General features: G+C 30.8%; 1 protein-coding gene across 3 annotated transcripts in view; it reads left to right on the forward strand.

Moving 5' to 3' along the window:
* LOC139481431 (vesicular glutamate transporter 1-like) overlaps positions 1-22,124 on the forward strand; it is a 61,405-nt gene that overhangs the window by 20,060 nt on the left and 19,221 nt on the right. The window contains exons 1-4 of one of the 3 annotated variants that reach the window (XM_071264760.1): positions 3,545-3,562; positions 15,826-16,138; positions 16,671-16,792; positions 21,019-21,133. In XM_071264760.1, the coding sequence (XP_071120861.1) occupies positions 3,549-3,562; positions 15,826-16,138; positions 16,671-16,792; positions 21,019-21,133 (564 nt within the window). In that variant the 5' untranslated portion in view covers positions 3,545-3,548. Of the gene's footprint in view, positions 1-3,544; positions 3,563-8,286; positions 9,109-15,825; positions 16,139-16,670; positions 16,793-21,018; positions 21,134-22,124 lie in introns of those variants that run through there. The other 2 variants (XM_071264759.1, XM_071264758.1) reach the window with 2 other exon arrangements.

A 22,124-nucleotide genomic window follows, 5' to 3' on the forward strand; every position in this document is an offset into this window, starting at 1 on the left:
TCAATATATCTTTCTTATTCAAATTAACAGTTGTTTGATAACAATACAACACATTATTGTCGACGCGTTAATAAGTTTTTATGTTAATGGTAATTAAACGAAGAGGTACTTTAATCTTTTGGCAGCATACTTTTCCTTAGAAGTCATCTTTGCTGCAAATGATATTTTTCTTCAACATATAAAAACACTAAATAATTTTAATACATTAGGTATTGTTAATTCTCATTTACGTCCATGTCTAAGCCATATCTAAACAAAATGTTTAAATGTTTCAAAAAGTGAACAGAGAGTTTGTTTTATTCATTCGATGACTTTTGTAGAAAATTATTCTGATCTGGCATACGAAATTGTTAGCCTGGTACACATGTATCTTGGATGTGTTTTTTTTTTTTTTTTATTATTCATTCAATGTAATATTATTAATGATACAATTTGTAGTCTTGATGCATATTTTCTATTCTCTAGTGAATATCGCTTCATATCAGAACTGAAGGATGAAGTATTGATATGGTTATAAAGCATTCTTTTGTAAAATAGGCTTTTACTCTAAGTCAGTAAAAATCCAATGAGATGTATAACAAAACATAAACCGTTTCATAAACGGGTCATTGTAAGGCTTTTAAACCCCATCAATAATAATCATGACTACATGAAGATCCTGATAGGATCAGAACAATACCGATTTGCAGCTTGGAATGTGATGAGTACTAGATATATTGGTAAAAATATTTTTAGTCGATATACAGACAAACACTTAATTGCTCTGGATGGTGTTGACAAGGAAAACATTATTTTATTTAGTCCGACATTATACGCATGTACCTTTCTTATTAATGACTTAATAGGACGTAGAACACGCCGTATATAGAAACATTTTAAGATGCATTAGGAACTAATCAAAATGTATTTGATGTCTGATGAAAAATATTTTCATAGATGTTTACATTGATCTCAGAAGCAAATATAATGCTTAATGCTTGTTTTTTTCTATTTTCAATGTATTGCTGAGTGCAAACAAAGTAATAGAAAATTCTGTAATGGCAGTTTTAAATTTGCTATTTTTCAACGATTATTGCACATATGAAAATCAATTCCTTTGCATATAATTTTCCTTAAGTTATTCAGAACCATGTATGTGGTCTGGGGATCCGTGCTAGACTCGAGTGCGTAGGTGGACTTTCTGACTGAAAAATGGTTGTTCCTTTATGACATAGAACACGACATTTTGAAAGTAACGGAAAAGTCTGGTTTGCTCGATGTAAAAATAATGTTTCCATGTAAGGTGACATAATTTCCTGATCTAGCATTTAAAATCAAACTAAACCGTTCTCCATTTAGAATGTTGTTCTGATTAAGAATATTTCCCAATGCATTTAAGTACGTTAACTATCCATCCATTATCTTTAAACTATCCCCAAGTGATTTATCTTATATCGTACTAGCATATTTGTATCTAGTTTTAGTCTTGTTATAGCTAGAACAAACAATAAAACCAACCTTCATATTGTGTAAAAAAAAACTTTAATGTAGTTTAAGCAGACATGTAGGCAAGTTATGTAAGCTAATGAACTAAACTTTAGACAAACTCCGACAAAGTTCCTGGTATATATAAGGAGTTTATTCTACTCTCTTACATTATACAATGATTTATATGAGCTTCTCCACCTGTTCTGAGTAAAATAGCAATATGGAACTAAAAGAATATAAAGAGTGTGTTCAATAGTGCAAAATCACTCAAAAATAACAAACGGACAAATATATATCTAGAAATTATCATAATCTTCAACAATAGAAACATGTCTAAACGTATGAGAAGCTTTAAATCATCTTTAGTTTAAATAAGACAAAGACTCTCCAAGATCAACTGTTAATGCCAAATTCCCTGAGTACTAACACATTATGATACAAGAAAAAAAGCACTGATCAGGTACTCATTTTTCAATTTTGTACTTGGGTAACACGTGTATTAGACCACTCAATCCATCTATTTTATTCACGATCAATCGAATCATAAAAGTACGTTCAATTGAAAAATCCATTAGGGAAACCCCTCAATTGTTTAATTTCCTTTTTTCCGAAATAGGTATAAATTTTTCCATTTTAATTGATAGTTTCTCAACAAAATTAACATATCTTCCTACGTTTTTAGATGATATTAAAGACGGGATTTCATTTTATAACATAAACAAAATAGACGTGTTGTATGAATATTCGATATATATATCCCGGTAGTCATCAATTATGTGATAAGAAGCTTTGTCTTTGATATTGTTATTTCTATTGAAACTGTATACATAATTTTTGAAACTGTATACATAATTTTTTGAAACTGTATGCATTATTTTGAATTGTATGAAATATTCAAGGTGTTGTGTACTAAGAATAGATAACCTTAGCTGTATTTTGCAAAATCGTTCGGAATTTAAGTACCTCAAACTTGCTTGATTGTCCCTTAACATTTTTTATGCGAACGTCTCAGATGAGACTTAATTCTCCTTCTTCTTTATTTGGGCATCGTATATGAGTCTGTGTATATGAAACGTGCGTCTAACATACAAGAATATAAGCCTGGTGTCCTAAATTACTTTTGTTTCATAGTGTGCGTATATGTACAAATAATTCTTTTCAAATCATTATTCAATATCTGTTCGTTTTTAATTAGTTTTTTTTCTATTTCTATCTTTATCCACGTAACTTTTAATAAAACATTTAATTTACCTTTAACATATTTTGACAGATATTTTACATTAACAAATTAAGAGATTATAGTAACGTGATGCAAAGATGAATCGGAAATATCAGTAGCACAGTTCCTTTTGGAATGTTTACAATGCAGTTGTATCTCGACGTTGAAATCTTTTTAATGTAAACTATGTAATGGTTATATTCGTGTCAATCTGTGGTATTCTATAGGTGCTAGATAATTAAAGGATTTTTCTTTCCTGTTGTTTAAAGCAAAATGAACTAATGATTTGTGTTGATAAGCGTCTTGCTGAGCAGACGTCGTTAACGAGACAGAGCGCAACGTGATTGACATGGTTATATTAAGGAAAATAGCGTGAATGTTACAATATAGAATTTATATATCCACTTTTGCCTCCGAAGTACATTAACCGCCATTATTTAAATAAAATATAAACCAGGCTGGATATCGGTCATCTAACAGAAAAATGCACGTATAATACTGAAGGTTTGTGATTCGTCACTTCTTCAACGCGGAAATAAAAATTATATCATATGTTATTTTTCTATGCATCTGCATAGTCTTTTGCACAAGCGAAATATACACTGATTTTTTTAATTGTTACTAATTCGTTTTTATTTTATTCTCATCTCTTAAGCTTTGTACTTGATTTGACCTTCCAAATTTTATGAACATTTGCATTTTTATAAACTATGAAACAACCGTAATTGTAAAACAAAATTACCATACCCAGTGTTGTTCTTGAGACACATTATATTTCTTGACCACCGTTAATGGTAGGTCATTAAATTAAAATAAAACTTACAAAAACTTTTCTTTTATTTAAAATATATCAGATAGGAAAATGGCAATTACAAGGTAGGTAGTGCACATTCGATTTAATCTACTTTTTAAAAATTTAGAAATATATGTTTTATCAAACGATTGCCATGGACACAAATGCATGTTTTATTAACTTTATTACCTCACAATTCAGTAGCCAAAATTGATTAATTGTCTGAAAATTGGAACAGGATATTGCCTTTGATCAATGATTGATCAAATATTGTTGCACTTTCTAATTACGGTTAGCATCAATATACTCTTTCTACTTTTGTTTGATCAACATAAATTATTCTCTTATGTAATATTGAATGTTGACTTCATATTTCAAATGTATCCATTAAGAGCAGACAAAGAAGCTTTTAGCGCTAAAGTGCAAATATAAATTTATGATAGCACTACATTTTTTTGTTGTAGATTCTACAGGTCATTGATTGATTTATTACTCTTTCCTTAGTTTATAGGGTAATAGCAAACAATGACATGGATAAAATCTGGCATTAAATACATGGTTAAAATGGTATTTGAATTTATTGTATATATATGAGGAGGTATTGCATAAAATCATGCGTATGAAACAGCATATTAATTGTTTACAAATATTAGATTGGAAGGATTTCAAATTAGACAACCATGCATATAGATCAAATGGATAAATATCATTTAAGGTTGCATCATGCAACAATCTCGACGCAGCTGGTTCCGCTCCACTTTGAGTCCATACAATTCTCACTATTTCGAAACTTTTTGTTTTTTCTCTGTTACATATTTGTGTGTTTTTATTATGATTAATAATATAACACAATGTTGACTGCTGTACCCCTTTTTTGTACAATAATACCTATTATGTCCGTTTGTCTTATGCACGCATTTTATCAATATAATCGAATTGATGCGACTATCATTCAAGTGAGAGGCTTAGCTAGCTATAAAATCAGTTTTAATCCACCATTTTCGTCATAAGAAAATACCTGTACCAAGTCAAGAATATGACAGTTGGTATCCATTTGTTTTGCTGTGTTTGAGCTTTTTATTTTGCCATTTGATTAGGGACTTTACGTTTTGAATTTTTCTCAGAGTTCGGTATTTCTGTGATTTTACTTTTTATTAATTGTATATTCTGAATGGATTTTTCGGATTTAAACGTCGGTAAACTACTATCGCCTCCAATATATTCCTTGGTATATTTTTTTGAATTTTAATGAATCGACAATAATAATTGTATCCGAATCTTTATAGTATGAGCGTTTAGTTTTCATGCAACACAGATGTTTTGGTTTTTTTTTATGCTTAAGTAAAGTTTCCTGTGTAATGTTTTTGATGAGTTTTGTCCTTCATTTCATCGTTTCCATTTGATCAGCTATTGTACATTTTGGTTTGAATTATGGTTTTTGTTGATTTCCCTTTGCTTATTTCTTTTTTTTTAATAGCCGCGTATTAAAGAATTCGTTAATGAAAATGAAAATTGCAGGATTCGAGCGCCTATGATTTGTTTGTATAACCAACTTTATTTCCTTATTGGCTAAATTTTAAATCATTTTCCTAGAAAACATACTTTGCTAGTATCCTTTTATATATCTCACTCTTGTCAATTCATTTTTTTCCCATAACATAAATCCTACTACATTTATGTTTTCCATGGATTCAACATTATGTAATATAAATGTCAACAAAGATTTTCTGGAACTTAAGAAATGGCATCCTGTAGAGTTATGTCGGTCTTTAAAAGTTATTGATTTTCTACATTTCTTGACATATTAATGTAATAAAGCTATATATTTTGACAATACGATGACAGGAGGAATTTTTGTCTCAATCAATTTGCAATTGACTGTCAGCAGACGTGTCATTACGGCAAAACTTTCGATAAAATGATTGTCATAATGGTTATTGTTTTCTCTCGATAGATGATTAAGCGCTTTGTATTAATCTTCAAGTTGACGTAGAAAATTTGCCAGCTGGTACATTCTCTTAAAACGACCAATTGATAAAAACTGTTGCTTTCAAAATAGTCTAGCATATCATGAAACAATATATTACTTCAACAATTTATTTGTAATGTTACTGTATTTCAATTTGTTTGTAATGTTACTGTATTTCAATATTTCTGCTTAATATCGATTCCTGAAATCAAAACCATTCTTTAAACCAACAGTTCTGTCTTTTGATCGTTTATTTAAAACCACTGGGTCGATGCCACTGCTGGTGGAGATTTATTTCCCCGGTACTTTTTGTGCTGACATGAATTGTCATTGATATGGTTATATTTATAAATTTATTGTTTACAAATTTTTGAATTTTTTGAAATAATAAGGCTTTTCTACCTCAGGCATAGATTACCCTAGCTGTATTTGGCAAAACTTTTAGGACTTTTGGTTCTCAATGCTCTTCAACTTCGTACTTTATTTGGCCTTTTTTACTTTTTTGGATTCGAGCGTCACTGATGAGTCTTTTGTAGACGAAACACGCGTCTGGCGTATATACTAAATTTAGTCCTGGTATCTATGATGAGTTTATTTAAAGAGAATGCTACTATTTTGTTTTTGTTTTTCTTCTTTTTTCAGTTAGTTGAACTCTTTTATCTTCCCTTCTGCAGCAAACGAAAAGAACATCTCTCAATTGATTATGACTGTATAAATATCAAGTGGTCTGCTTTTCTCCTTAGCAACACTGCTGCCAACCATCTTTGAAGAATGATTCAAAAATTGTGTTATTCCTCCGAGTTTCCTTTTTCATTTGTCACTTTGGATTATTTTTCCAAGATTGCAATCAGCATCATGATAAATCAACTGCAAGGGAATACATATAGTGTAAATTTGAAATGAAATTAAATTTTGACTGTTTATTTGAAGTTCTGGAGTCATTATTTGGTGATTCATTCTATTTGTCTGATGTCGGAGTACGAAAAATACTATAATACGATATTCAACATTTCTAAAAAGATAAAGCTCTACTTATGTGGTCCCGCAGTCCATATACCTCAAGTTTTAGCTCGAGTAGAAAAATATTTACATTTCCATTCGCACGTTGGGTTTATTTATAGTCATGATTGTGTTCTTGTTTGACAGAATTTTATCGCGTGTGAGCTCCCATTAATGCCTTTAATTTCAAAAAACAAATTAACTTTGCTGTGTTTTCAATTTTGTATTACTTCTATGTGTGTTCTTGCTAATTGTAGTATGAAATATAACACCCTTCACGCTATTTGATTAATGTGCTTTGAAAAAGAAAATTTGTATTGCGTTTTATTAATTTGTTTGTAAATAAATTGCACCTTCGTTATCTAGCTACGATTAGAAAAGAATTATGAGCATGCACCTCTTGTAAAACAAAATGAAAAATGTGATAACATATAATTAAGATTTCTAATGATAAGAAGACGTAACACATATGACATTTATTTCAATGTTATATGTTAAGTTTTATTTCATTGGTAACGTCATGGCAACATAAAAGTTTAAATGTGGATAAACCCGTGCCATGACGTCACGAGTTATAATTCCTACACAAGCAAACTGCTTCTGCAAGTACAAGCAAGTGTTCTTAAAATGTTTAATCTGGGAATAATTTACATCGCATTAATGGGAATTGTAGGTTATGAATATTATTTTTACATTGATTTTAGACGAACAAAGAGGTAACTCTGCTTTTCATTCGCAAACTTAACAAAAAGTTCGTTGGACTATTGTTGCTGCATCGGTTGTGAATCTAAGCATCCTTCAAGTAAACTTACAAATCTCTGATGGATAGTTGTATTATTGACGATTATGAAACATCTTCTTATTTTATATTGATCACAATAATCAACAGAAAAACTGTAAAACTTATGAGAACTAAAATTGCAATTGTTTTTCGACAAGCAATGAATTTGTTCAAAACTTCTTTTTACTTGCATTTTGCAACGCATTAAATGAATGAATTTCAACGGCTGTAGCATTTACAAACCTTAATTGAGAACGTTCTATTCTTTTAAGAAGTTGTAACGATTAACCGTTTCGCCATCAAACATGTGGAAAGGCCCATACTGTGAAGAAAATATCAAATATTGCGGAAAATAAAGTATGAAACAAGGTACTGCAAACTATAAACCCATCTAAAGAATAAGCATAAAAGACTAGATTTTGAAAAAATAATTTTGTCGTCCCAACCGAGACCTCTACTTTTCTGAATTTTAGTTCTTAAAATGTTGTTGTTGAATTTCAGAAGAAAATAATACTTCATGAACGTGCGTCTAACACAATTTTCTATATTTATCTTCACCGGGAACTCTTAAACTCAAAGCATTTATTAGTCATGCATAAATACCTTAAACAAGAGGAACTATATAACCAAAACACAGACATAAAAGCACAACCATGTCCATGTAAGATCAACTTTGTTAGAACCTTATCTCTTAACTTTAATGTTAAACAGCAATAACTGCGTGTTTTAGACATTGAAATATATAAATTTTCACCTTTATCCACTCTACAGATATTCTTTTGTTCATATCAAACGTTAACGATTACATTTTTGTTTTGTCTGAAACAGTGATTAGAAGTTAATTGAAATGCAATGAGTCACATTTGAAATTTTCGCTCTCTGCCAATTCCAGCGTAATCTGAATAGATATTAAACACTACTTAAACTGAATTCCTGCTTTAAAACGAAATTGATGTATTTGTCAATTATATTTCATAAATATTCTATTATTTTAGTTTGTAATTAAAAATCAATGTTATAAAGCAGTTTGATGCTTTGTTTGCAGCTGAATAAGTTTCATTTCATGGTTGAGGTTCGCAATATTGAAGGCATCTTGTTATGGCTACGTATCGTAACGTAACTGTTTATGGACAAGTTAAGTACAAATGATCTTTCTCATAAATAGGAATAAAGATTTTTGATAAATTAGCCCTGAATCCGTATGGCGTCTTTAAGACTACTTCTTCGACAAATCTTATTGTCTTCATAAACAACAACTTTTACCTGGAAAAGGTGCTAAATAACACTGTGATATTAATTTCAAATTCAATGGAATTAGATGGATCTTGTGATCGTGCATTGAATATAATGAGATAGAATCGAAAACGGCCATCCTCTCGTATTCAATGAAAACCAGTGTTATGTGACAAGGCAATTCTTTTGTCGAAAATTGTTTTTGTTCTGGACATTCATTACAGTGTAAAACTGCATTAATCTAATTGTTTTCATATGAAATAAAACAAAACGATATGACTGTGTAAACAAATAATATTTACGTTTGACATTGGAAATAAAGACCATTTTCTGAAGAATTGAAAGTTAGAGAAGTTTAAAGTTGTGTGAATACATTGAATTCTATAATATAGACAGAAATCAATTCATCATGCATAGAAAGCCAAAAGATGTATTAAGAAACCTTGTAACTTTTCATTGAGTAGGCTTTGAAAATGTCAAGCTTTATTGATAGCAAAGTCATTTACCGGTAACAAATTAGATTGACGAAGTCCAATGTTCAATGACAGTACATTCAATTACAACAAAAGCTAACATCAATCGTTTACCTGAATAAAGACTGGTATGGGAAGTCTACTTAAAGAAGTTCTACGGTTGACGGATTTCAAGTAAGTTCTGAAAGAATCATATTCTTTGAAGTTCCATTTACAATGATGTTCTTCTGTTGTCAATTTCCGGACGCCATGTCATGTTATTCCCGTCTTTTATTTGATTTTTATTATATCTTTTTCATTGATGGCCACAATGAAAGAAAACAAGCAGGATTAAGAAAGAAAATTAGGTTGCAATTCATTCAAATTTTATCAAGCATATATTGTAAATGAAACTTTAAACACATTTTCAAAGATAAATCCAGCTTTCTTCGTCTTACATTTTTTCTTGTTTTCATTTCAAACTGTAGATAATTCATATGATAATTAAAGTTTTTTATTACAAGCTAGTTTAAAGTTCAGAACTATTTTATTGTTTGGCAAAAATTATTTACACAGTTAATGAAGTGCGGTGCCTCGTAATCACAGGAAGTGCAATTCTTTGAACTAACCCTTTTGTTTCGTGATATTCGTGCTGTTCAAATTTTAAGTTAGTTTTCTGTTTAATGGTTTGTGAACTATTGTTTGTGTTTTAATTTTTTTCTCGTTGCATTGTTTTTTTCATGAAATGTTAATAATTATACAAATAAAAGTTTTAAGACACACTTGTTTTTATGTCTTCAGTATGAAGAATGCAAATTAAACTTTGGTATTTCTTTGTTTACCAAAAAACCGATTATATAGAATACTCTAATTGGGCATGACTTTTAAAAGTTACTGGGAACTGAAGTACAGAAAATCAAACATCAGTATATTGTATGCATAGTTTTTTTCAAATTGTTCACATTTTTTTAAATACTTTTAAACTTAAATGAATGAGAAAACGTGTTATGAAAACATTTAAGGACAATATTATGTTGTGCGTTGTGTCTTTTTCTTGTGACATTTTGTTGTTGAGGTGTGTGTTAATATTTCCTCGTAAAATGATATCCTACAACTGCTTTTATCCAAAGAATTTATAAGGTACATATCATATATAACATCCAAAATAAGTAACTTTGACATTTCCCCGTTTCCATTCTCAATTCTATTTCATATAAATTGTGTCTACATACTTCAAGGGTTCATTTCAATGCAACTTGTTTTGAAGGTTATTGCATTGGCCTCCATACCAATAACATTAACCTTGCAAGCTCAACACCCCATTATTCTTATTTTATTTTCAGTTTTTATTCTCCATATTTTCTAATTAAAAATCGTTTGGTCACCACAGACAAGTATTTATGGGTACTCTTTTCGTGTTAATTGTCTGAAATTATACTTTTGCAATCTGAAAGACTATACATAATTAATAATTTAATAAATTAATAATAGAAATTGCATGATTATAAAGTATTAAGTGAATATCAATTGATTTGAAGCGTCAGTATGACGGTTGATAAGAAGATTCCTGTTCAAGCCACATTATTAACAGGATGTTGTTGTCTCTCTGCGTTCTTTAACATGCATAATTGTTTCTTCATTATATAAAAAATATCCTGTCATAAAGCATTGAACTAAAAGGATCATTTCAATAAGTAATAAAATGAAAAGGCAAGGGGACAAATCCATTTTATTGGGTTGGGGTTTTTGGTGTGCAAAACTTATGTCCTTGAAAATATGTTTTATTTCAAATCTAAAATTTGACATCATAGTTATAAAAAATTATGAGAGGAAAATGTAAATCTGATCGGTTGTTTTTCTATTTTATTATTTAATCTTTGTTTTTGTTTCTTGTACTCTTATATTTCTGTCCGTAAAAAAAACCACAATTCTATGTTGAAATAAAAAAAAAACAAAAAAAACACATTTTATAACTTATCTAGATATTTATATAAAGTGAAAATGATTACTCAAAATAAAACTCTTCTTAGTGGATTTTAACTGCGATATAGAAGGACACAATGCCACTATCGAAATAAAAGAGACATTTGCAATAAATAGTGCATTGTAAATCCTTGCAATCCGCTTGTCATACGTTGATTACAGCTATGAAACGCAATCTTATTCAACTCTTTAAGAATTATTACTCTACGTAAAACTGTTTAAATGTTGTCTAGAAACGCTTCGCTGGAACTGCATTGAGAAAAGCGACAATTTAACAACATTAAATTAGCAAAGACTTAGTAGGGTTGTTCTTAAGCGCTTAACGGAAATTGACAATTTAAGACCAGAAATAGATTTATGGATAAGGTTTGTTTCTGTCACATCGAATTTTGATACGTTTGTAACTTGGGAAATTTAAAGTGACAAGTTCTGAATCAAACCAGGCATTTGAGGTGACATTTTACTAAGTTTAATAATTAATGCTTTTGTTATATCACAGTTTTCTGTCTTAGTTTAGTCGAGTATTAAAAAGTTAAGCGTATAGATTTATGAGGTTATTGTTATTGACATGTACAAGACTTCACAATGCTTTTCAAATGAATAATGTTTTTCTAAAAGTAGAACATATCTACATCAATAAACACTAAAGTCAAATAAAACATATCTTAACATTGCAAAATAACATTTTTGCAGTTTTTTCCTATGTTGTACTGTTATCCATCATGTTAGAAGAGGGTAGAGCGCGCTCTAACACGTTAAACTCCACCGGCATCTTTAAAAATGCCTACCACAAGTTGAGAGCCTGTGATCAAGTGGTAGTAGATAGGTGCTTTCTGTAATACATTTTTTTTCGTTTAATGTTTGCGTTATTCTTTAAGCCATTGGTTTTCTCATTTTGCTTGATTCACTTTATGTTATTCCAATATATTTAATACCTTACTTATCATATGGTATGATAATTTCTCATTGTTCATGTTCATTGTATGGTGACCTGCAGTTTTTTTTAAACATCCTGCTACTTTCGACTTTTGGATAGTTGCTATCTAAAAGGTTTTTGACTAAACACGGCAATGTCAACTATGTTTCAATAGACGATAGGCTATAAATAAAATAGCTCAACCTATCTATATGTTGTCATTGTGTATATAGATATTCGATTCGTTTGATGTGTAAGTGATTATCAACTATGATTTTTTTATATAATGTTTACCAGTAATGACACACTGACAACAAGACACACTGACTGTTGAATTAAAGTGGCAAAGTGGGTCAAATGCATCACTTATATGATTTCTATCGGATTGGTTGATGTAAAGCACGGATATTTTATTAAATTGTATTCAATAAAATAACTAGTTTGTCTTTTTCTTTTTTAGCCATGGCGTTGTTAGTTTATTTCCGATGTATGAGTTTGAATATTCCTCTGATATCATTCGCCTCTCTTTTAAGAAATAGCATTAATCTTTTCTTTTTTAGATATATTTGTAAACGTAAAAGTAAACTAATAGAAACTATAATCACATGTTGATCTATTTTTAGATGCATATATTGAAAAATTCCATTTTTTAAAATTACAAAAATAGCACATACAGGAAATCTATAACCACTAAAATCATGCAATTTCTTTTGGAATTTGTGGAAAAAAGTGTAAAATACGGCATTCTTACCCATCCTTTTGTACTTGAACATTGTGCACTTACTAAACTGTTTAAAAAAGAACCTTTTGCTGTACTGCAACTGTCATTTTCTAATTAATGATAGCTGTAACTTAAACAGTGGATAGACTTTAAAGTTTCTAATTTATTTACCATATGTTATATCTTCCTTGTGTAACATTTACATTCCCTTCAGCAGAGTTAAAACATATTTTGATGATTACTTCCTTATTAATAATTTTTCGTCGTTATAAATTTTTTCCTTTTGAAAATTAGAAAACTCGTCTATTATATACATGTGCTGTTGACAAGATATATGAGTTAAGTACAAAAATCATTTTAACCTTAGTTATACCTGAACAGCATACTGTAAAAAAAAAAGGTAAAATCTGAGTTATTTTTGATAATTGCTGTGTGTTTTTTTGTGTTTTATTTGTATTGAAAAGTAAAAATATTGTATTTATATCAGCTGGTCAGCATAAAAACAAACGCTCACGTCTAGTCACGACATATATAAAGAACTAGCATGCCTAGATCCACTAAAGAATAATTTTCTAATATGGCTTCTCGTGCAAATCAGTTCAGTAAATATCTAATTTCCAATGACAGCAGACCTAAACGACCTTTCTCCACTTCTGACCTTTAAAAGTCATCACACTATCAAAGATCTTTTTTTCTTAAAAGGCGAAATGTCGTTAATGAATATCATTGGTTAGAGAGGTATTTTCTAAGTTCTATCATATTACTTTTAGTTCCTTAGATTATCGTGAGAATTGCTATACAAAATTTATGTTAGTATCCCGTCCGACTGATCGTTAGATGGTTAGTAACCTATTCTAATTGTCTTTTCTTTGTATGTGTTATGGGGTTGCTTTGTTATTATTACTTGGCTTAAGGTCCCAATATAGCTTGATCCCGTCACATTTATATTAAGAGAAAGTGACAAGATATATCTGTCGTTGAAATCAATAAGATTTATAAAGACAATCAAAACATATTATTACAAGTGGGAATGGATTGTTGAGGGATGCGATAGGAAACATTGGCTATTGAAATAATATTGAATTCCATTTAAATAAATTTACGGGGGTAGTATCTCTTCCACATAATTTAACTTTTTTTGAATCACATATAAATATTTTAACCTTTTAACACCTCTGGAAATATTTGAGCATTATTGTTCTGAAATTCGTGATGTCACGTACAATATCGTTTATGTATATGGCTACAATATACCGATATGACCTTTTGAATATATTGAAAAGTGGCTCAGAATCAAAGTTACAAAATAACGTTGTTCAAACAGAATCAATCAACATTGATAATACCTACTCAAAAAAGTAATAAGAAGGGATATGGAGTATACATTCAAATTACCAAATCCCTTCATGCCTGAGACAAAACTAAAAGCAGATGAACATTTTTTTTTATCTCTTTATGCCAAATTCACTTAAGTAAGGTCTTAACACGGGATGAAACTCACACTTCACTGCATATTGAAGATGGCCTGAATGTCTTACTATTTGTCGGTACGTTGCCAAGTTTATACGCTGTCATGAAAGTGCAGCTAACCACAGCATTGATTTTTGCTGCTTATGAGAAACATTGCACATATTTATCAATCAGTAAAAGAAATTTGTATAAAGCGAAGCTAGCATATGAAGTTGAGTTCACCTTTTAACTGTATATAGGTGTGTTGTTCCTGTTTCTACTTTTCTCAGAAATTCAGATTTTCAAAACGGCAAACTTTTCCTGCTTGAGCCTTCAGATATCAAAATGTTGCGAACCCAATGTTTAATTAATAGTGAGAAGATTATATTTGCTCGTGATAGCAGAGATCCGTGCAATTGTTTGTCGTCTGCAATAATTCCCGCCAAAGTGGATTTTCAATCTGGTTGTCACTTATGTCAATATAGATGGCAATAAAATCTCATTTGGATTTAATCAAACGAACATATAACGGAGATTGGTGATAAATGGATACATTATAAGGATACAAAAAAACTAATGAAAGCAAACAAAACAAGTTCCTGTATTTCAATCAAAACAATCATCATTTAAGTTTTCGCTGAGGGCGATTCGAATTACTTTATGCGATACGATATTTTACCATTTTGCATGCACTAATAACTACGATTTTTATTTTTTTATGATTAGAATTGTAAAAGTACAGTTTGTTGCTGATTAAATTTCGAGAAAACCAGATGTGACACGAATAGAACAGAAACTAATCTAGATGATTAAAAAAATGAAAAAAATCAGTGCTTGCATAAATTTGCGCATATTCAAATTCAAAAACATTTCTTCTGATCATATCACATTAATGGTGTGCTAAATGAATGAACGTTTACTTTTCTACATTGGCTAGAGGTATAGGGGAGGGTTGAGATCTCACAAACATGTTTAACCCCGCCGCATTTTTGCGCCTGTCCCAAGTCAGAAGCATCTGGCCTTTGTTAGTCTTGTATTATTTTAATTTTAGTTTCTTGTGTACAATATGGAAATTAGTATGGCGTTCATTATCACTGAACTAGTATATATTTGTTTAGGGGCCAGCTCAAGGACGCGAGAATTTCCTAACCCTAACCCTAACCCTAACCCTCTTTGGCACATTCCCCATTTCCATTCTCAATTTTACATTCACTTTGTTATGCATGCTGCTGTTGGTTTTTAGAAAATATGTAATGATTCACAGATATAGATGTCAAATGTTGCTGTTACAGTGAAACAAGTAATGGGAGACAATAAAAAACTTAATAGTCGTCCATACCGCTGGCCTTTTGTAAGTCTTGAATGTTTGTTTTTTTTTGGTTTTTTTTTGGTTCATTTATATGTTTCGGAGTTTAGTGTGGCGCCTAAAAAATGCCAAACATTCATTACTTTTAATATATATTTGTGAGCAGGGAATATCAAATGCATTCAAGAACCAAGGGATTGTGCACAAGAGAAATGTTCATATTGACAAATGCTGTAGAATGGGGATTCGAAAACCAAATCTGTTAATGTTTTAAGTATTCTTAATTTCTCGTGAATCGCGTATCCTATAAGCTAAACTGTATTTAGTTTTATATTAAGGGTTTTGAAGACCCATTAATAGATTTCGGCTGTTTTCTGCACTTTTGTCTAGTTATTGTCTTTTTGACATTTTCATCATTTCCATTATCAATTGTATTGCATGTTTGTTATCAATAAATATATTTTCCTACTGATTCAATAAAATATGATTTTTCACAAATCCAAAAATATTTATCAGCATATTTATTTTTATTTGCAGGGTTATGCGGAAGGATGCGGATGAAAAATCCTTTGTTAAATATGATGAACTTGACGAAGCGTATATGGATGAAGAGGAGGCCCCAAAGTCAAAACCATTCCATTTTAAATGTGACTGCTGTCGTTGTGTTTCCCAACGCTACCTTATCGCATGTCTAAGCAGTATAGGATTTATCATATCATTCGGAATACGATGTAATATGGGAGTGGCTATTGTTACAATGACTAAAGAGTTGGAATCTAGTAGTGAAAGTGATAGTAACTCATCTATATTTTCTAACAGCTCTCAACATAATAAAACTCATCCTTTTTTAGTAAGTGTCAAAATAATTAGTTATTATACTTGTATCAATATATATAATTAAAATGAATTGAAAGGAATAATTCATATTTCGTACAGTAGGTTTACTACAATACTAAGCATTTTATATTGCTAAAAAGTAAAATCACAAAAATGCTAGACTCCGAGGAAAATTTAAAATGAAACGTCCCTAATCAAATGACAAAATTAAAAGCTCAAACACACCAAACGAATGGATAACAACTGTCCCATTCTTGACTTGGTACATGCATTTTCGTATAAAGAAAATGGTGAATTGAAACAACTATTTTTGTGCTAATTTTTGTATCTAAGTCTATGGACAGTAGTGTCATTGTCTATCATGTAACATTTCCTTATTCTTGTTAAAACGAAAAACCCCAAAAAACATATAACAAACTGCTTTAATTCGCCATATGTATTCAATTAAAAAGTTAAAAAGTGCTTTCTCTATAAAAAAAAACCTTGATATAACAAAAAATACTTAAAAGTAAAACAAAAACAGAAAATTTATGCTTTAATTTTAGCGTTTACCTGAATTTACATGGACACCAGAAACAATAGGTGCAGTGGACAGCTCTTTCTTCTGGGGTTATATTATAACGCAGATACCGGGAGGGTATCTAGCATCCAGACTGCCTGCTAACAGGTAATTATGCTATTCTCATTTATTACCCTAATATATAAGTTTAATGTTACATAATGTGTGGAGAACCAGTCTTTTCAAAAACCGTTCCTCTCCTGCAAAGTGCAAAGTTTTCTTAAATCGCGTTAATTCACAAACTTATAACATAGTTTGTATTTGTGTGATCTCTTCTTGCTTTATTAATATCTAAATTTAACGTCACACCTTCCTGAATTGTTTTCACCCGCGAAGCTTGTGTACTTCCTGCACTCTAAGATTTTTTTTATCAAAAGTTGCGGAGCTTTGATCTAGCAATTTGTGTTTAATAATTATATTTTCTTTTTTTTAGATTAGAAAGGGCATTTAGAAATTACATATATTTCAGTTAAAATCTATTTCTTGATGAAATATTAATGTGGCATAAAAACTTCTGCCCACAACAATTTAATTTACATCTGCTCACAAAATTCATTAAAATGTTAAAAAAAAATAACAGCTTGTATCAATATCGGCTTCATTACTGGTGGGACTCAAAATCCGAATTGTTACCTTAGAAATGAAAACTTAATCCAAATTTGCTATTCAGACTGACTGTTAACAGGTAATTATGCTATTCCCATTTATTACCCTTATATATAATTTTCATGTTATATAGTGTGGGGAGAACCAGTCTTTTCAGAAACCGTTTCTCTTCTGCAAATTTGTTATTCCCTCTGGTAAAAATGGTCATGGAAGTTTTTGTTAATTCTGTTTAGCTTTTTGACTAAAGGTTTTATGCATTTTTCCTCCTGAAGGATCCGGTCTTTAAACTAGCATTAAAATCTGTTCCACAATATGTATTACAGAAGTTTTTTTTCTTTTTGTTTTTTGAGGCAATGGTGTTTATCCTGTTTTATTCTATTTATTCTTACTACTAGAACACACCCGTGATATCACGGGTCCGTGATTGAATTAAAGTATATAACTATGCGCAAGCCTTATTTAGGTATTAGTATTGTCATCTGTTAAAGTCATGCCGATTATAAGATACACAGTTTTTATCTGCTTTCAAGTCTTTCTGTTTGAACCCGTCGAACTGGAACTTATCAATTATTGGTAATATAAATTATTTGGAAAACAAAAGGTCCTGGAATGGAGTATTTTTTTAATCAACAGCATTGTCCTATATAAGTTATAAGTAAAGTTGAATTTTTTGCCTCGCTGTTTTACGTCATGCCCACTAACAAATTGAAAACTGTACCTATACGCCTTATTTTTAGTCCAGATTTTTAGTATTCGTATTGTTATCTTAGAAAGTCTAACTGATTAAAATACTACAATAGGTAACAATTTGACAATTTAGTAGTGTCAACCCTGTGGTTATGACCCGTGTATATAGCATATTAATCCTGAATACAACGTTTGGTGGTGCGCCTGTCAGATGCGGAACGTACAGATACGGTAATAGGTAACAGGTGAATATACTATTGGTATCGGTAGCGGACTCGACCTGGAACTTCTTTATTATTGGCAATATTAATTACGTGGAAAACAAAAGGGCCTGGAGTGGTGTAATTTTTAATCTACACCTTTGTACTATATTAGTTATATATAAAGTTGAATTCTGTGATTCGTCGTTTTTACGTGATGACGGCTGACAAATTGGACCTCGTAATTTTAGTATTAGAGATGTTCATTTTTTTATGCATTTCCTTATATAGAATATAAGTAAGCTTTAAATGAAATGTAAATGCATCTAGTATGTTTTCAATTTGCATTTCAGAGGGGAACAAAAACAAATAAAAGGATAAGGATGCTTATTATCATCATACATTGACAATTGTCAGATATATTCACATATTACTACAAACAGATATATGAATAAACTGGAATCGATGTCATAGTCTTCCCTGTATATTTAAGTAGAAAAAAAATGTATTGGTTATCATATTTGTGTTATTTTAGTGCTAGATTTCAGACTGAAAGATGTACATGCAAATGGGTTATTTTAAGCAGAAAACAAAATAACATAAAATAAACGACATTTTATTTATGAACGACATTTAAATTTATCTTGTTTTGCAAATGTTTAGGCTTTTTTAAACTGAGGAGAAAGATTTCGATCAACCATCTATAATACTAAAATAACGAGGTCCAATTTGTCAGCCGTCATGGGGTAAAAACGACAAATCAAAGAATTCAACTTTATATATAGCTAATATAGGACAATGTTGTTGATTAAAATTTACACCACTCCAGACCCTTTTGTTTTCCACAGAATAAATATTGCCAATAATTAACAAGTTCCGGGTCGAATCCGATACCAATAGTATATTCAACTGTTACCTATTTCCTTATCTGTACGTTTCGCATCTGACAGGCGCACCACTAAACGGTGTATTTTGGATTTTGCTATACACGGGTCATAATCATAGGGTTGACACTACTAAATTCAATCATTGTCACATTGTTCCCTATTGTAGTATTTTAATCATTATGACATTATGACAATATGAATACTAAAGACGTGGACTTAAAATAAGTCGTATAGGTACAGTTTTCAATTTGTTAGCCGGCATGACGTAAAAAAGCGAATTAAAGGATTCAACTTTATTTATAAACTAATATAGGACAATGCTGTTGATTAAAAAATACTTCATTCCAGGCCCTTTTGTTTTCCAAATAGTTAATATTACCAATAATTGATAAGTTGCAGGTTCAAACAGAAAGATTTTGAAAGCAGAGAAAAGTGTGCATTTTAATGACTTAATCAGATGACAATACGAATACTAAAATAAGGCTTACGTATATACTTTAATTCAGTCACGGACCCGCGATATCACGGGTGTGTTCTGGTTTATACTAGAGTTGTCTCATTTGCTATCATAACATATCTTCTTATTTCTATATTAAAGTGTTCAAGTGTTCACTTTTAAGAACCTTCTTCAATTGGTTTGCAGTAAAAAAAAATAATACAAACAATAACTATTTATTATCAACAACCTTGATATAACAATATTAAACCAAACTTTCAATACTTTTAAATAATCAAACAGTACTAAAGTCGTAAATCCACTACTAACCGTGTATTGAATTAAGCCCCGCCTCCCTACTAACCTATTATTGAATATACACGGTCTCCACGCGGACAATTTTAACCAATCATATTCCTAGAAATGTATAGGAGGTAAGATAAATGAGTATATATTGTTTAGGGGTTGGGACCTCGATCATTTCCAAGTTCTCAAACAGTAGGGTGTACAGTGACCACAGGGACTCCCCTATATTCCATTTGATTTCTTACATTGTCCCATACTTAAATATATATGGTTTAGGGATGGGAATCCCAACCGTTTCAAAGTTCCTAAACAGGAGGTGGTGGGTGACCTCAGGAATTCCCCTATATTTCATTTGATTAGTTATATTGTCCCATACATGAACGCATATGGTTTAGGGGTGGGGATCTCGACTGTTCAAAGTTCTTTAACATTTGGAAGGTCGGTGTGGGTTGACTCCAGGGACTCCACCTATTTGTCTTTGATTTGTTATATTGTCCCATTACTGAAGACCATATATGTCTATCACTTACTGTTTTTGAAATAATACTCATTTGAAAATTAAAAAAAAACAACATCATTGGGTTCTACAGTAAATCCCTTCCTTCTTTAGACCCCTTAAAAAAAACCCAAATGGACCCCAATGAACACACGAAAGATTGATGGCTCCGCTAGACATGTTAGTCTAACATTTTATGAAACCCTAAGTAAATCTGACAATCACTTACAAACAAAAACCATTTGTGTCTTTTCAATTCTGAAAATAGGTAGTACACAATAGTTACAACATCAGGTCGACAAAAACTTGTTACAATTCGTCGTTTCGGAATCAAAAGAAGTATGCGTAATCTCATTGTTCGTACACCAAAATGGAAATAACGTCACGTCATTGGTTGAATTTCCATTGCTTAGAACGTTTTAAACCAATCGCAACGTTTTGGTGTACACTTTTAAATATTACACAGAATGCATTAGATTCTGACACAGCGAATTAGGTTCTAGCTCACGATGAATAGACGATATTAAACTTGAATTAAATTTTCACATTTATCAATCACTTACAAACAAAGTTATCAAGATATGCCATATGTCATGTAAGTTTTATTAAGTAAACAATTATTATAAGTTTTTAGTTTAAATCAAACAAGATTGTTTACATCTTTTTATTGAATTAACAAAGTTCTGAACATTTCTAAATGATGACGTTTCTTTCAGGATATTTGGTCTTGCAATAGGAACATCTGCTTTCTTAAATTTACTATTACCGGGTGCTGCACAGGTGCATTTTGGTCTTGTAATGGCGGTTAGAATTTTACAAGGAATAGTCGAGGTACGTATGATATTTAATATAAAAACTAAAAGATGTCGTATAATTAGCAATGGAACAACCCTCCTCCACCAAAGACCAAATGACATAGAAGTTACTGTAGTCTGGTTATGTTTTATTTAGGAACTGACATTATCAGTAACATACCTTTCTTAAGTTCTCCATGTATAGAAGTTATTATGAAATTCCTCCAGCAACGTTGAAATAGTTTAGCTTTTATTTCAAAATCCAATTTGCTCATGATATCCTTGTAGTTTTTCACGTGTTCGATTTCTACACAAATGTCTTTGAGCGTTCCAGATGAAGGTTAAACCTAAAAAGCGCTGCGGAAGCATAACATTCATAAGTGATATTTTCATTTCTATTAACATCTTGTATTATCCAAATGAAAATAACGCAATATTTACATTATTGAAGAATATTACTAGTAGCCATGTCAGACGCAAGATAAATACTCTTATCTCACTAACCACTTGCATATATCAATTATTTGTTCTTGTTAACAGTACAGTGAAACCTGACTAAACCGAACCCTTTCGGGACTTGAGGTTTTGTTCGGTTTTGGCAGGTATTCGGTTTGATCAGGTTCACAATGCATAAAATGAGATATGATTGGTCTTCAGAACAAGTTTGGATTAGACAGGTTTCCGGTTTATTCAGGGTTCGGTTTAGCCAGGTTTCACTGTATATGCATCACAAAAGTGTTATAAAGATGAAGATACACATTTCGTGCTTAAATATCCTTTATAGTGTTAGCATAACATGTGTATCTACATCTTTCTACATCTTTATAGCACTCTTGTGGGACATCTACAGTGAACAAAGAACAAGATTTGCTTATACACGGGATATTAGTTGAACAGACAATACATGTTTGATTGGAATGGTTATAATTCTAGTGTAGCTATATTTCAGCACTTCATTTAATTTCCTACTTTAAACAAATATTGGTACATCTTGAATTTAACACAAAACAGACGTGCTTAATCGTAAC

Source organism: Mytilus edulis, chromosome 7 (genome assembly GCF_963676685.1).
Source record: "Mytilus edulis chromosome 7, xbMytEdul2.2, whole genome shotgun sequence".
In the NCBI taxonomy this organism is placed as follows: Eukaryota; Metazoa; Mollusca; class Bivalvia; order Mytilida; family Mytilidae; genus Mytilus; species Mytilus edulis.